The sequence below is a fragment of the Oncorhynchus clarkii genome, chromosome 12 (assembly GCF_045791955.1).
Source record: "Oncorhynchus clarkii lewisi isolate Uvic-CL-2024 chromosome 12, UVic_Ocla_1.0, whole genome shotgun sequence".
Lineage (NCBI taxonomy): Eukaryota > Metazoa > Chordata > Actinopteri > Salmoniformes > Salmonidae > Oncorhynchus > Oncorhynchus clarkii.
Window position 1 is genome coordinate 28762544 of NC_092158.1, and position 14039 is coordinate 28776582.

The following is a 14039-nucleotide window of genomic DNA, read 5'->3' on the forward strand; positions in this document are numbered from 1 at the left end:
GAGAAAAAAAGAGGAATAAAAGAGGGATAAAAGGACTTCATTAAAATTGTAGCTCACAGCTGTGCATGGGGAGAGGGGTCGGGGTGCTAAGGAGTGCATTCACATGTATCTACACATTTTCACAAATATTTACACATTTTCATACACACTTTTTATTTTTTGTATTTTTTTGTATTTTTTTGTATTTATTTCTTTTTCATTTTTTTTTTCATTTTTTTTTTTCTTCCTCTCTTCTAGGTCAGCTTCAGCATTATGCACGAGGCTAGACACAGACCTATCCTAGGGAGTACAGTGAATGTTCTAAGATTTTTAAGAAATATATTGGATTTGAACATTACCATGTGGAAATGTGGCCTACTTGATTAACCAATCAGTTGTCTGGTTCAATCATTTATTCAACAATGTACAATTATACAGATATTGATAAAACAATACATATATATTTTGGGGGCTAATGTGGGATTATTTTATTTGTTTAAATCTAGCCTGTTGTCATTTCATAATGTATTCCAAAAACACTAAGCCACTTTTCCAGTACTTTTTTTCTCCATCGATTGTAAACCTAAACCTTTTCGTGCACGACCATTTTCGCAGCAGGTACCGGTCTGAACTTGTCTGCCTGAATACTGCTCTTGTTTTTGCACCAACGGCAGACACGGAACTTCGGCGTGCAAAAAATGAGGCCATAACGAATGACATGGCGGAATCAATATTCGACTGGTGTGGACGTTGGTAGATTTAATTTAATAGATCTGCCGATGCATGCATGTCCCAACATGACTGCGTAAAGTGTTCCATTCAGGTAAATTATCCTCTATGTTCTTGTTGAATGGTAGCCTATCCTGTTGAGATTGTGTCAAATGAAATAATAGATGTCATACATGGGCTCGAGTCTAAGCAGCCAGTGGCCTCATTAATTACATAAACAGTCAATCAGTCATGGAAGGTGTCATATTGTTTTTTTGTAATATTTAACATGCGCGTTCTTCTCCATTGCCATACGCCAGCCTGGAATCATATGCACTTTAACGCAAATAGTTGAGGAAGGCTCTGTACCAGACTGTACTGTTGTGTGAATCTATCCATACTTCAAGTCATGAGAACCATCCGGAGGCACCGATCTGCTACGGGCACGGAGCTGCTACTGGGACGCTGCAACCGGCTCCGGATGTCCCGAGTTCGGATGCTTCTCGTTTGTCTATGCGGGATGCTGGCTATGGCTCTGACACTTGGATTTTATTTGTCGAGTAATGATACAAGAGATGATGATGACAGTATTCATATGCACGATAACATACAATTTCGTGTGCCAGACCTAATAAGAGACAAGGTAGGTGATAGATACTGTATTGTTTATTGTATATTGTAGCCTCCAGTTTTCCAATATTGCACCAATCCGAAAGGAGGAGCATACTTTTTTAGGTGATGCTATCTTGCTACAGCCTACATACCCCAGCTAGCAGGAATACTTAACCCTGTCTGTTCAACTATAGATGCTATAATAGCATCTATATTGATACATTTCACTGATGGTAGAAAATTAACCTCAAGTCAGATATTTGATTGCTCAATAATTAACAATATTTTCTGCAAGGTAACAGACAGTTTTTCAAAATGCATATGTGAAAAAAATACTGCAACTGCCTCCTCTCTCTCCTGCTGTCCTCCCCTTCTGCAGTTGACCCATAACCCCCGTAGGTCCACTGTGGCCCAGATCAAACGTCTGGTGGGCCAGGTAAATTCGGGGAGGCTTTGGTACTCTCTCCTGAGGCCCATCCTGGTAGAGAGACTACCAGGTACAAGAGGCAGCCGTAGGGTGCGTGAGGTTAGGAAATTTATTGACTCCTGCAAGAGACATCAGGGTAGAGCGTCTGTAATGTCTGAACTGGTATCTCTCAATCTCTGTTTTACATGTTATTCTAACAATTAACATTTTGTTTACTGAAATTAAAACCACACTTTTTTTCTGTGATTGCCACAGCACATCTACAGCCATCTAGAGTTCCTGTCAGCGGGTTGGTCGTTGGAGGTCGACTCCTTTAATTCTGCTACCCCAAAGGGACTAATCACCTTCTCCAACCTGCTAGCAGTCCTGGACCCCTCGGCCCCGCGTCGTCTGCTGCTGGCCTGCCACTACGACTCCAAGGCTATGCTCCCAGCTTCCAAAACCCCCGACGGTCCTCTCAGGAGGTTCCTAGGGGCCAGCGACGCGGCCGTCCCCTGTGCCATGATACTGGAGCTGGTGACTGCACTGGACGTCCACCTGAAAGTGCTAAAACAACAGGTAAATACTGTGTCTGCTCTGCTACTTTAGGGCAAAGGTATGCTTTAGAGGGCAAGGATGAAAGTGATGACTTCACAGATCCTTTTAAGTTCTCGGTTGCATGGGGAAAATAAAATGTTGGATTTGCAGAAAGCGTAGGGAAACAGATGAAATGATGTGCTATCGTTTGTGGGTGGACTACCCTCTGAAGAGTTTGCCACGCTCCCAAGATGTCAGACTATTTATAGATCTGGAGTTTTACCCATGCTTACACATGAATTATTTATACATGTATTTCCAATTTAAACTGTGCAGACATTGATGGGTTGGAACCCAGACATCATTAACACTCACCTGTCATCTCCCATGTTGGCAGCAGAAGCAATGCATTTTAAAGGATATTGAATGGTAGTCACATATTATTCGACCTATAACTTTTTTTTCTAAACATATACTGTATGTTATATTACAAGAAGATCTACCACTCCATCCCCTGTACATGTTTTCTCTCTGTCTGTTTTTCTCTCTGGTAGAAGTCACAGGTGACATTGCAGTTGGTTTTCTTTGATGGTAATGAGGCGTTTGAGCAGCCAAGCCCCTCCGACTCTCTGTATGGCTCACGTTACCTTGCTGAACAAATGTCCCGCACCCCTCACCCCCCAGGAGCCGAACATACCACCCTGTTAAATGCTTTGGTGAGGCTTTTTTAGTGTATGTTACAATGTTCCCTTGCCAAGCCATATGTAGTATGCAATGTGTTCTGTGTGTTGATTTGCTGACTTTTTACTGGCAGGACCTGTTTGTTCTGTTGGATCTGATTGGTGCACCTGACCCTATGTTTGTCAACCACTTTGACAACACTGTACGCTGGTTTGATGAGCTCATATATGCAGGTAAGACCCCCCCACCCCACTTCTCAACATTTTTACTCCACATACAGTATCACAAAAATTGCCAGATAAATGAAAGAATTGTTAGCACATTGATTGCTCACTTTAATCATAATGGGGCAAAAACATGTTGTAATGGAGATTGTGAAGTAGAGGGAAGGAGGCAGAGGTACACTAGAATGACAGAAAAAGCCAGGGAGCAACGCAAAGAGAGTTAGGTAGGTGGATGACTGACTCATGCTGATACAGGACCAGGCTCTCCAGTGCTGATCTGACTTTAATTTCACTCAGGCACAGTAATAAGACACCTGGAGTGAGCTGTTCTTACTCCCTCAATGTTCTGTCTCCTCTCTGCTTATTCCTCCTGTTCTTTATCATTGGCCTTGACCATGGCCCGCGGTGGCTCTCATGTCCGTCTGCCAGAGAGGAGACTCCATAAGCTGGGTCTGCTGTCCTCCCACCCCAGAGAGGTGAGCTACTTTAGGAAGGACATAAACCTGGGCCCTGTGGAGGACGACCATGTGCCCTTCCTCCAGCAGGGTGAGAGCACACCTACTGTACATAGATAGACAGATGGTTAGAGAGCACATTTACCGACTAATAAGAATGGATGTTTAACAGTACACATTGAATAACTACACAGCTGATTAGACTATGGCCTTATGACTGTACTGTATCTACAGAGATTGGTTTCCTCCTGCTTTAGTTTTATCCCTGTAGAACTTAATGTACCATCTGCCTGTTTTCTCTCTCGCTCTATCAAACTCTGTCTACCCTATCTGTCCTCTACACTCTACCCTATCTCATTTTTCTTCTCTCCTCCTCTATCTCTCTGCCATTCCCACCCACTCTGCTCTATGCCTGCAGGGGTTCCAGTACTACACATGATCACAACGCCCTTCCCCTCCTTTATGCACACTCTGGAGGACACAGCGGAACACATCCATTCTCAGACTATCGAGAATCTCACCAAGGTGCTAGTGGTGTTCCTTGCTGAATACATAGGACTCTGACTGACATTTTTCCCCCATTATTATTGACCATACACATTGATCCGTTCGATTTTATGCCACAATCACCCACCCTAGTTTTATAATATCAGCCACTCTCCCACTTACAGTTAATTACTTGATTACTTAGTATCACATCCCCACATCATACATTTCCAAAGTCCTATCACACCAGGCAATTTTTCCACATCACCTATAATCCCACATTCTATACCCTATTCTTATTGTTTTTTCTTTATCCATTCTGGAGCCAAACTAGAAAACTTTTGAAATTAGGATTGTGATTACAGAGGCCTTTTACATACCCTGTCCCTCTAATTCTCATAATCGATGTGGGTCTCAGATTTATGCAAAAACACATGGCTGAACTTGATAATGTGCCTTTTTTCAATATGTTCAGTAAATAAGGTTGTGAACATTAGAGTATATAGTGCTTCCCAGTGAGGGATAGAAAAAACAGTTTAAAAGGCTAAATAAAGAGGTGATATACAGACATTACTGTACATATTTGTTCACCCAAAAAGTAATTTATAGTCCAGCCCAGTAATAATATAGTAATAAATATGTGCTTTGACAAGTGCCAGATTATATGGAATATAATTGCATGTAGCTAATACAAAGTAAAAGTTTCCAGTAGTACATACACCCACGAACTCTGTTTGTTGAAATATATGTATTAGGATGAAGATTAATTAAATATATTGGTATGACTTTGTATATGGAGCATTAAGATATTTAGAGATATTCGTCTAAAATCAAAACTAGGTTCAGTGCCAATGCTTTACATATCACTTGTATACTGAAAGAGTTGCATCTACCAGTTAACTGGCCAAAAGTGATAATAACTAATTGAAAACTATTATCTATTGCGTACTGTATGCATCCACTATTGTAGCATAACAATGACCTTGAGGTGTTAGCCAGCAGAATGTAATAATGCATAATGAGAAACTATTTTATGCGCAATACTTGTTACAGCATACTCAGTTTCAACATTATTATAATGGATGCTGAAACTGCCACTGTTTTGTTACATAGCCTGGGTTCCAGTCTGTTTCTGCTAATGTAGCACATGGGGATGTGTGAAACTTACTCCTCAGCCTGAAGTGTCCCTACTTGCACCAGTGTGTAGCTAGCTTTTCACGTGGTGTCAACTGGTAAGATGCTTCAGGAAGGCGGTCACGTGTGTTAGCAAGGCAGAGGTCCTGGGTACGAGCCTCATGTGACCTGAGTCAAGAAGAAGTGGTACTTGCTAAGTATAACGTCTGTTAACACTCAGTTGTTTATGCACAACAAGCAGGCACCCAGGCTCCAATTTGAGTCATCTAATCGCCTATGTGAAAGATTTATTGATGCTATACTTAAGCAATAAGGCCCGAGGGGGTGTGGTATGTTGGACATATACCACAAGCCTTATTGCTATTGTAAACTGTAAACTGTTTACCAATATAAATAGAACAGTAAATAAGTATTTTTGAGTCATACCCATGGTATATTGTCTGATATACAAGACTGAAATACTTTTTTAGCCAATCAGCAACCAGGACCCAAAATACACAGTTTGTAATGTACCTCAACCCTTGTATTGCACTAGTATCTGACATTGCCTCATACTTTCATTGTAGGGTATAAAAAAACTGATGTGAAATGAATGATAGCTTGCATATAATTCCTCTGAGTATATTTTCTTAAATAAAAAAATATATGAACTTGTTTGATTTGTTTTATTTCATAAATGAAAAAAATGGTTGAAACGTTAATTTCCCCAACATCTGAGCTGCTACCTTCCAGCAGGCGGTACCGGAGCATCAGATCTCGTCAGTTCCGGGACAGCTTTTCCTCCAGGCCATAAGACTGTTGAACAGCTAACCCGAAGCAGTCTACCTGCACAGACCTGTCTATCTGTACTCACCTGCACTAGACTATTTGCACTTGCTCTTTTCACACCTGTATCTTAGAGACTATTTGCAGACTCACCCACCCTTACACACACACATATGCACCATTGCTGCTACTATTTGTCTAAGCTACTCTACCATGTCCCTACTCACTTTAGCCAAATTCATTGGTAGGTCTGTATATTCTTATTATGTGTAAATATTTACAAACATTATCACTTACTGTGTATTTGTTTGTATAAATGTGTATTGCACTGTTTCTGAGAGCTTGCAAGTAAGCATTTCACAGTGCATGTGACCAATAAACTTTAATTTGATTTGAGCTGACAGCAACATTGAGAAGTGAGACAATCAAGCCAATAGAGGGAAGTGTAATACCCAAAGCAATAGTACCGTCGTCTTTGGCTTTCGTAACATGAACATAACATGAGTTATCATTAAGGTCATACTGTTAGCTAGTGGCTAGTAGATTTTTTTTTAACGAACCCAAGATAGACCACAGACTCGTTTCCAACAGAAGCAAATTAATCATAGTGGGCCGTGTCAAGCAAGAGCTAGCGAGATCCTATTGGCGGGTTCTAGCATGAATTTGCATATATCCGTTAGGGAACGCTTCTTCTGTGAAGGGCGCATGTGCAATAACTCAATTTGCCCTTGCACTCCTAAACAACGCACATTTTTAGAAGCTTTTGCAAAGTGTAAAGTCTACAAAACGTAGTCCACTCTGTTCTTAATAGATTATAGTTTTGGGAACAGAAAACTGTTTTGAGATCAAATATTTCATCGATGATAAAATGTGCAGTATGTCGGCCAAAATCCATCTCGCTCCATATTCTCCCACTGCCAGCCACTGGGCTTGCTTTGATCACCATATTTGGTGGTGAGTGGTAACGCCAACCGGATGCTTCAGATTTACACATCTGGTAAAAAGTTTGGCTCATTATGCTCATCTGTGGTAGTGTGTGTTAGCAATATTCTCCTCGTGCTGTTTAAGTTGTAGCTAAATAAGTTATTAATGAAAGGTTCAGAGTTGATATGAGACGCACTTCTTTGTTAAAGACAAGCGAAGCTTTTTTCGAAGTTGACACTGACTATCAAGGTAGGTCAGCTGGCTAGCTAGCAGTTCTAGCTAACTTACCCCTGTAAAGATACGCTAGCTATCTAGCTAATTGACTTTAACCCATATTGTGGTGTTTCGGGTATCAGTCTATATGTAAAATGTGTTGTAAAGTTTTCCTCTTTGTTGTTCGTATAGGTCAGTCAGAAAGCGCGCAAGCTAGAAGTTCTCCGATTTTATTGATGTGACTCACTGATATAATACTGTTGCTGTACTGTCCATACTTTATTAATCGTCAGGGATAATAAGGTTCATGGGCTGTCATCAAATCAAATTTTATTCCTCACATACTTCATAAACAACAGGTGTGGACTAACAGTGAAATGTTTAGTTATGGGCCCTTCACAACAATGCATAGAGATATTTTTTGGGAGAAGTAATATAAAAGTAATAATAGATAACTTGGCTATATACAAGCGCCGTCCTCCACCTCACGGTAAAACATAGTGGCCCCCTTTCTTGACGGTGGAGAGAATTGTACGTTTTATAGTTAATTTTCTGTAATTCTACACATTTTGCCATGGGACGTGGAGAAGTAATAGAAAAGTAAAACACATTATAATAAAAGGAACAATAGATACATGATGATGAAAGAGAACTTGGCTATATACAAGCGCAGCCCGGTTCAAGACTTTTGGGGACCCTAAGCAAAATGAGGTTGGGGGGCCCTCCACCTCATGATAAAACATTATAGTGGCCCCCTTCTTGATGGTGGAGAGAAATGTATGTTTTCCTGCAATGCTACTCATTTTGCCATCGGTGGAGAGACATTTTTGCAGTTTTGAAGCTGATTTCCTGCAATTCTACACATTTTGTAATGACTTCTGTTAATATGATATCTTAGTGAGAATGACTTACAAAAGGAATAGGGGCCCCCTGGAGGTCAGGGCCCCTGGGCTCTTGCCCTGCATGTTGGTCGGTATTCGGCCATGAATACTACAAGTTTAGTTAACTGGCTAGACTAACTAACAATCTAAAAGTTGTTAGCAGACATGGCTAATTGAGTGACTGTCAGTGCAAAACAGCTGATGCACAACCAAATTTCCAAATTTCACCTGGTGTATTCTACTATTCTTACTCTAGTCTAAATAGTAAGTTTAGACCCTGACGGAGTTCCTTAGGGTCCCCTAGCAGCTGGGGGCCCTAAGCGACTGCTTATGTCGCTTATGCCTGGAACCGACCCTGTACAAAGGGTACGAGGTAATTGAGGTTGATATGTACATACAGTTAATTCAGAAAGTATTCAACCCCTTCCCTTTTCCACCTTTTGTTACATTACAGCCTTATTCAAAAATGTGTTAAATTAATTTCCCTCCTCAATCTACATACAATACCCCATGAAGACAAATCAAAAACAGGTTTTTATAATTTTTTGCAAATGTATAAAAAACATTAACCTTATTATCATAAGTATTCAGACCCTTTGCTATGAGACTTCAAATTGAGCTCAGGTGCATCCTATTTCCATTGATCATCCTTGAGATGTTTCTACAACTTCATACTTATTTTCCACCATAATTTGAAAATAAATTCATTAAAAAATCCTACAATGTGATTTTCTGGAATTTTTTTTCTCATTTTGTCTCTCATAGTTGAAGTGTACCTATGATGAAAATTACAGGCCTCATTTTTTTAAGTGGGAGAACTTGCACAATTGGTGGCTGACTAAATACTTTTTTGCCCCACTGTATCTCCCTCACTAACCTCAAGCATCGGCTGTCAGAGCAGCTTACCGATCGGTATAGCTATACACAGCCCATCTGTAAATAGCCGATCCAACCTACTACCTACCTCATCCCCATCTTTGTCTTTTTGTTTTTTCTGCTCTTTTGCACACCAGTATTTCTACCTGCACATCCTCATCTGCACATCTATCACTCCAGTGTTAATTGCTAAATTGTAATTACTTCACCACTATGGCCTATTTATTGCCTTACCTCCTTACTTAATTTGCACACACTGTATACAGATTTTCTATTGTGTTATTGACTGTACGTTTGTTTATCCCATGTGTAACTGTTTTTTTTGTCGCACTGCTTTGCTTTATCTTGGCCAGGTCGCAGTTGTAAATGAGAACTTGTTCTTAACTGGCCTACCTGGTTAAATAAAGGTGAAATAAAAAAAATTAAACTATGTAAGTGTAATTTTTCATTTTAAAACATTTCTAAAAACCTGTTTTTGCCTTGTCATTATGAGGTATTGTAGATTGATTTTTTGTAATTTTTTTATCCATTTTAGAATAAGGCTGTAACGTAACAAAATGTGGAAAAAATCAAGGGGTATGAATACTTTCTGAATGCACTGTTTAGCTAGGAATAAAGTGAAAGATAATAAACAGTAGCAGCAGCGTATGTGATGAGTCAGCCTTTTTGGACAAACTTTAAATGCAGGTAGTCCAGGTAGCTATTTGGTTAACTATTTAGCAGTCTTATGGCTTGGGAGTAGAAGCTGTTTTTTATTTATTTAACTAGGCAAGTCAGTTAAGAACAAATTCTTATTTACAGTGACAGCCTAGGAACAGTGGGTCAACTGCCTTGTTCAGGGGCAGAACAACAGATTTTTACCGTGTCAGCTCGAGGATTCGATCTAGCAAACTTTCGGTTACTGGCCCAGCGCTCTAACCACGAGGCTACCTGCCGCCCCATTCAGGGTCCTGTTGATTACAGACTTGGTGCATCGGTACCGCTTGCCATGCGGTAGCAGAGAGAACAGTCTATGACTTGGGTGGCTGCAGTCTTTGATCATTTTAGGGCCTTCCTCTGACACTGCATGGTATAGAGGTCCTGGATGGCAGGGAACTTGGCCCCAATGATGTACTCACTACCATGTGTAGCGCCTTGCAGTCGGATGCCAAGCAGTTGCCATACCAAGCAGTGATGCAGATGTACTACTTTCTGAGGGCCCATGACAAATATTTTCAGCCTCCTGAGGGGGAAGAGGCATTGTCATGACGCTAATACATTATTTTGGACAGCAGTTATAGTTGTATCTTCAGCAATACACCTAGCTATAACCATAAGAGAAGATTTATAACAAGGCCAGATAAGATCCTTGTTTCACCAGCAACTATGTCTTTCCCCCATAGGTTTAGGAGACACTTCATCTACACTCTGATGCATTTGTGACTTAGTCAACGGTGAGACTGCTTAATCTTTCGGTTAGTCGTCCTCCCTTGCCAACTGTGTTGCTGTTGCCCTGTGTTCCACACCATGGCACGCCACAGTAAGCTGCAAAAACAGGTGTTGTCTCTGTACCGCCAGTTCCTGCGTGCTGGCCAGGACAAGCCAGGCTTTCTACCCAGGATCCGGGATGAGTTCCGAGAGAACTCCAGCATCAAGAAGACTGATGTCATGCACATAGAATACCTTTACCGGCGCGGACAGAGACAGCTAGACCAGCTGAAAGATGTGAACACAAAGCAACTAGGAACTTTCTCCAAACCTAAGGCAGAGCGATAACCAACACTATTTCCGTCTCCACACCCTCTGTTGTAGCTACCTCTAGTTATGTGGATAATACAGCGTTATCCATTGTGTTACATTCATCATTCACTAGTCAGATTACTACTTTCAATCTGCAGCTGAGTAAGTGCAGTCATTGTCCTAAGCAATGGCCATTGTTCTGAACTGTATGACAGTACCAATGCACTGTGCTCTTTCATTGAGCTGGATACCACTGATGATGATGATAAATGTTTAAGTCAATCTCTGGCCAGTGAGTTTGTTGGGTTGAGCAGACCAGTTGCTCTGGTCATTGTTGTAAAATACTTACTTTCATCTAGCTACATTTACCTGTTGAGTGTTTTGGATTAAAGACTTTTATCATCAGTATGGGAAGTGAATTTGACTATTATGTAAAAGGTCTAGTTAATACTATTATATGCTTACGTGTCACAGGAGGTCAAGTTATGGCATCTTATATTTGTATAATACTTTTAAAAATAGAAATGGTGTACTCTTACTGCATTGTTAGGTCGTAACATAAACATTTTTCTGCACCAGCTATAACATCTAATAAACTGTGTATGCGACCAATAAACTTTGATTTGATTTAATGCTCATGAAATATACAGTCAATTAGAAATGCCTGAGTAATTTAGACACTGCCAGTCAGCAACAGACAGTAGACAAATCTAATGGTCCAATCCCAAATTGACCCCTTGACCCTACGCCCTATCAGAGAGGAATAGGTGAAGCAAGAGGGTTATCTCTCGCCAAAATCTGTCCAAAATAGATTTCAAATAGAGCCATGACTACATGGATCTCTGCCACCCCAGGTAACTCAAGCCAGCAATAAAACCTATTTCAAAAAACAGATAAAATAATGCCTTACTGCACAAAGGGGACTGTGAAGAGACAGACATTTTATATACTGTATAATGTATTGTAATTTGCACTGTACTATTAGACCTATATATTGTGTGTATGTACTGATTATGTATGTTGGCAATGTACCCCTGACTGCAATGTGCAGTTTGGGGTGAGGCTCAATGTGGGCGGAGTCAAACATTTGACCCTGCCCACTGTATTTTTTTAATGTCCTCCACAGGTTTGACAGTCACACACTGAATACAAACACACACGTTTGTGCAAGGAACACGTTGAATACAAACATATTTCCTTTTTGAAGATCGTAAGAAATATTATATAAAGTGGTACCAGCACATATGTTGAAACACTTTTAGCTTCATGCTATATTTGAGACAAGCTACTGATATTGTTGCGGTGAACAACAGACTTGTTATGTATGTCATGTACTGTTAAAATTGCGTTGATAAATGTTATAACTTTAATTATATTATTTAATTGAGAATAAATATACAGTTACTAGCTATCCTGATTTATAATGCTATTTACTTTCCTCATCAGAATGGAGACAGACTATACCATATAGGCAAGCTGAATGTGCTTTGTACATTAAGTTATACCAGCTCCAGTAAAGAGATCAGAGACTCGGGTGACTTCTAAGTCATCTTTAATAAACAACATAACACAATTAACAAATGAAACAATTAACACAGCAAACAAAAACAAGGTTTGACCACTCCTCAAAAATTGCTTCACTCCTGCTCCTCAAAAGAGGCAAAGACAGTCATTTTCTTGTTGTCAACTGCCTCCACATAGAACATCTCATCATCTCTCTGTAACTGGAACGAGAACATGAATGGTTTCTCGAGGAGAATATTTTCCTCCTCATCCAGGCCATCATACAACCGTAGTTCTTTAAGGGTTGTAATACGGTCTTCCACCCTCCATCCCAATTACACTAGGGAGGGAAATGGTGCCTTTAAATGTTTGCCGTTCGCACCACCTTGCTGCTTCCTTGAAGAAAAAGGAAGAATAAAAATTAAGAGTTGCGCCTCATTGGGTGATCAAGTAAAGTTTTTACAATACCACCATACCAACAAAAGCCACTATTACTAAAGAGGTTTTCAGTGATATCTATAACTACTCAACAAGTCTATTATATGCATCAAGCCTTCAGCATTACAGACAGTAGACTACATACACAGTTCACAGCTCCCAGTTCGCCTTGCATTTTGTTTTCAGCATTGTCTAGAAAGAAAACAGATTGTTGTCATTAAGTAATGTAAGGGAACCTCTAGGGATGTGTGTACAGGAATGCACCTTACTTTAGCTAATAGTCTATACAGTACCTGATCCTGCAGAGCTGGAGGCTGATGTGACATGCTGTGACTTCTTGGGGGAGAGTCATATACATCATCCTGAAACATATTAGAGGGGGGGGGGGGGGGGGTTAAGTCTTTAAACATTGGTTTAAGACTATACCACTCATCATATGATACCTCCTACCTGTGTTTTGTTTTCGCCTCCTTTTTCGATCTTTCAACCTCACTTCTTCAAACCTTAGTGAGTGAATGACGTACATTACATACATAAAATAGATTCAGGTCAGTCTGGCTACAGTGAAACAAATGATTTTAAGGAAGCAAATGAAAAGTTTGTATAATGTTCAAGACTTTGGGGCGGCAGGGTAGCCTAGTGGTTAGAGTGTTGGACTAGTAACTGCTGCCTCGAGCTGACAAGGTACAAATTCTCTCGTTCTGCCCCTGAACAGGCAGTTAACCCACTAACTGACTTGCCTAGTTAAATAAAGGTACAATTAAAAAAGACATACGACATGGAAAGTTCTGCAGGAGAACTAGGCACCACAATAGTGTGCAAGCACAGAAATAATAATTGTTCATATGTTATAACAACAGAAAATAGGACTAATATAAAATACTGAATAACCAGCATCTTACCATCAAAACAAACACCCCACATTTGTTTGAGAAACTTTGCGTTGGTAGGCCCTGTGGTGTGAACAAGGTACAATTTTCAATAAAGGAATGGTTCAGTGGAATCATTTAAAGGAATATCTGACCTGAACATCATCCACACCAAAAGTCCTCCAAGGTCCAGGGGACAAGATTCGAGCAATATTTCTGTGAACACAGTGTATGTGAAAGTTAAGAAAAAGTAAAAATTTTAAACTGAACTACCACTATCCAGATGGGATGAAACCAGGTGCCCGAAAAACCTGAATGGTTGGGTGCGACTTTTCTCTCCAGCCAGTGCCATGGAGGGGATCTAGAAATAAAATCTCCCTAGCTTGTGGCCTCAGTATCTGTTAAATGTGTTCAAATATGAACAGACACACTTTGACATACAACTTTCAAACTTATGACTTTATACTGAATAACTATAGAGGTAGTGGTTAATGAAACAGCTATAACGCATTGTAATTCTAGAAAAGAATCAGAGCGGCAATGAGCAACTTCGTTTTACAGTAAACAAACAATAACAAAGGCAAAACTAAATTTACTAACACCTAATGTCCAATGTGTTTATCCATGTA

General features: G+C 40.1%; 1 protein-coding gene and 2 long non-coding RNA genes across 3 annotated transcripts; 2 read left to right on the forward strand and 1 right to left on the reverse strand.

The window, feature by feature from the left end:
* The first annotated feature begins 737 nt into the window (after positions 1-737).
* Positions 738-5873, forward strand: LOC139421961 (glutaminyl-peptide cyclotransferase-like). Its single transcript, XM_071173104.1, has 7 exons — positions 738-1330; positions 1679-1825; positions 1982-2284; positions 2797-2958; positions 3057-3156; positions 3577-3693; positions 4021-5873. The coding sequence occupies exons 1-7, from the start codon at positions 1097-1099 to the stop codon at positions 4164-4166; spliced, it is 1209 nt and encodes a 402-aa protein (XP_071029205.1). The 5' UTR covers positions 738-1096; the 3' UTR covers positions 4167-5873.
* Positions 5874-6995: 1122 nt separating this feature from the next.
* LOC139422985 (uncharacterized) lies at positions 6996-11216 on the forward strand. The gene is made up of 2 exons (XR_011635783.1): positions 6996-7160; positions 10264-11216. It is a non-coding gene; the product is annotated as an uncharacterized lncRNA (long non-coding RNA).
* A 919-nt stretch (positions 11217-12135) lies between these two features.
* Positions 12136-13787, reverse strand: LOC139422984 (uncharacterized). Its single transcript, XR_011635782.1, has 5 exons — positions 13566-13787; positions 13444-13494; positions 12992-13044; positions 12835-12903; positions 12136-12499 (listed from the first exon to the last, which is right to left on the reverse strand). It is a non-coding gene; the product is annotated as an uncharacterized lncRNA (long non-coding RNA).
* Positions 13788-14039: the final 252 nt, after the last annotated feature.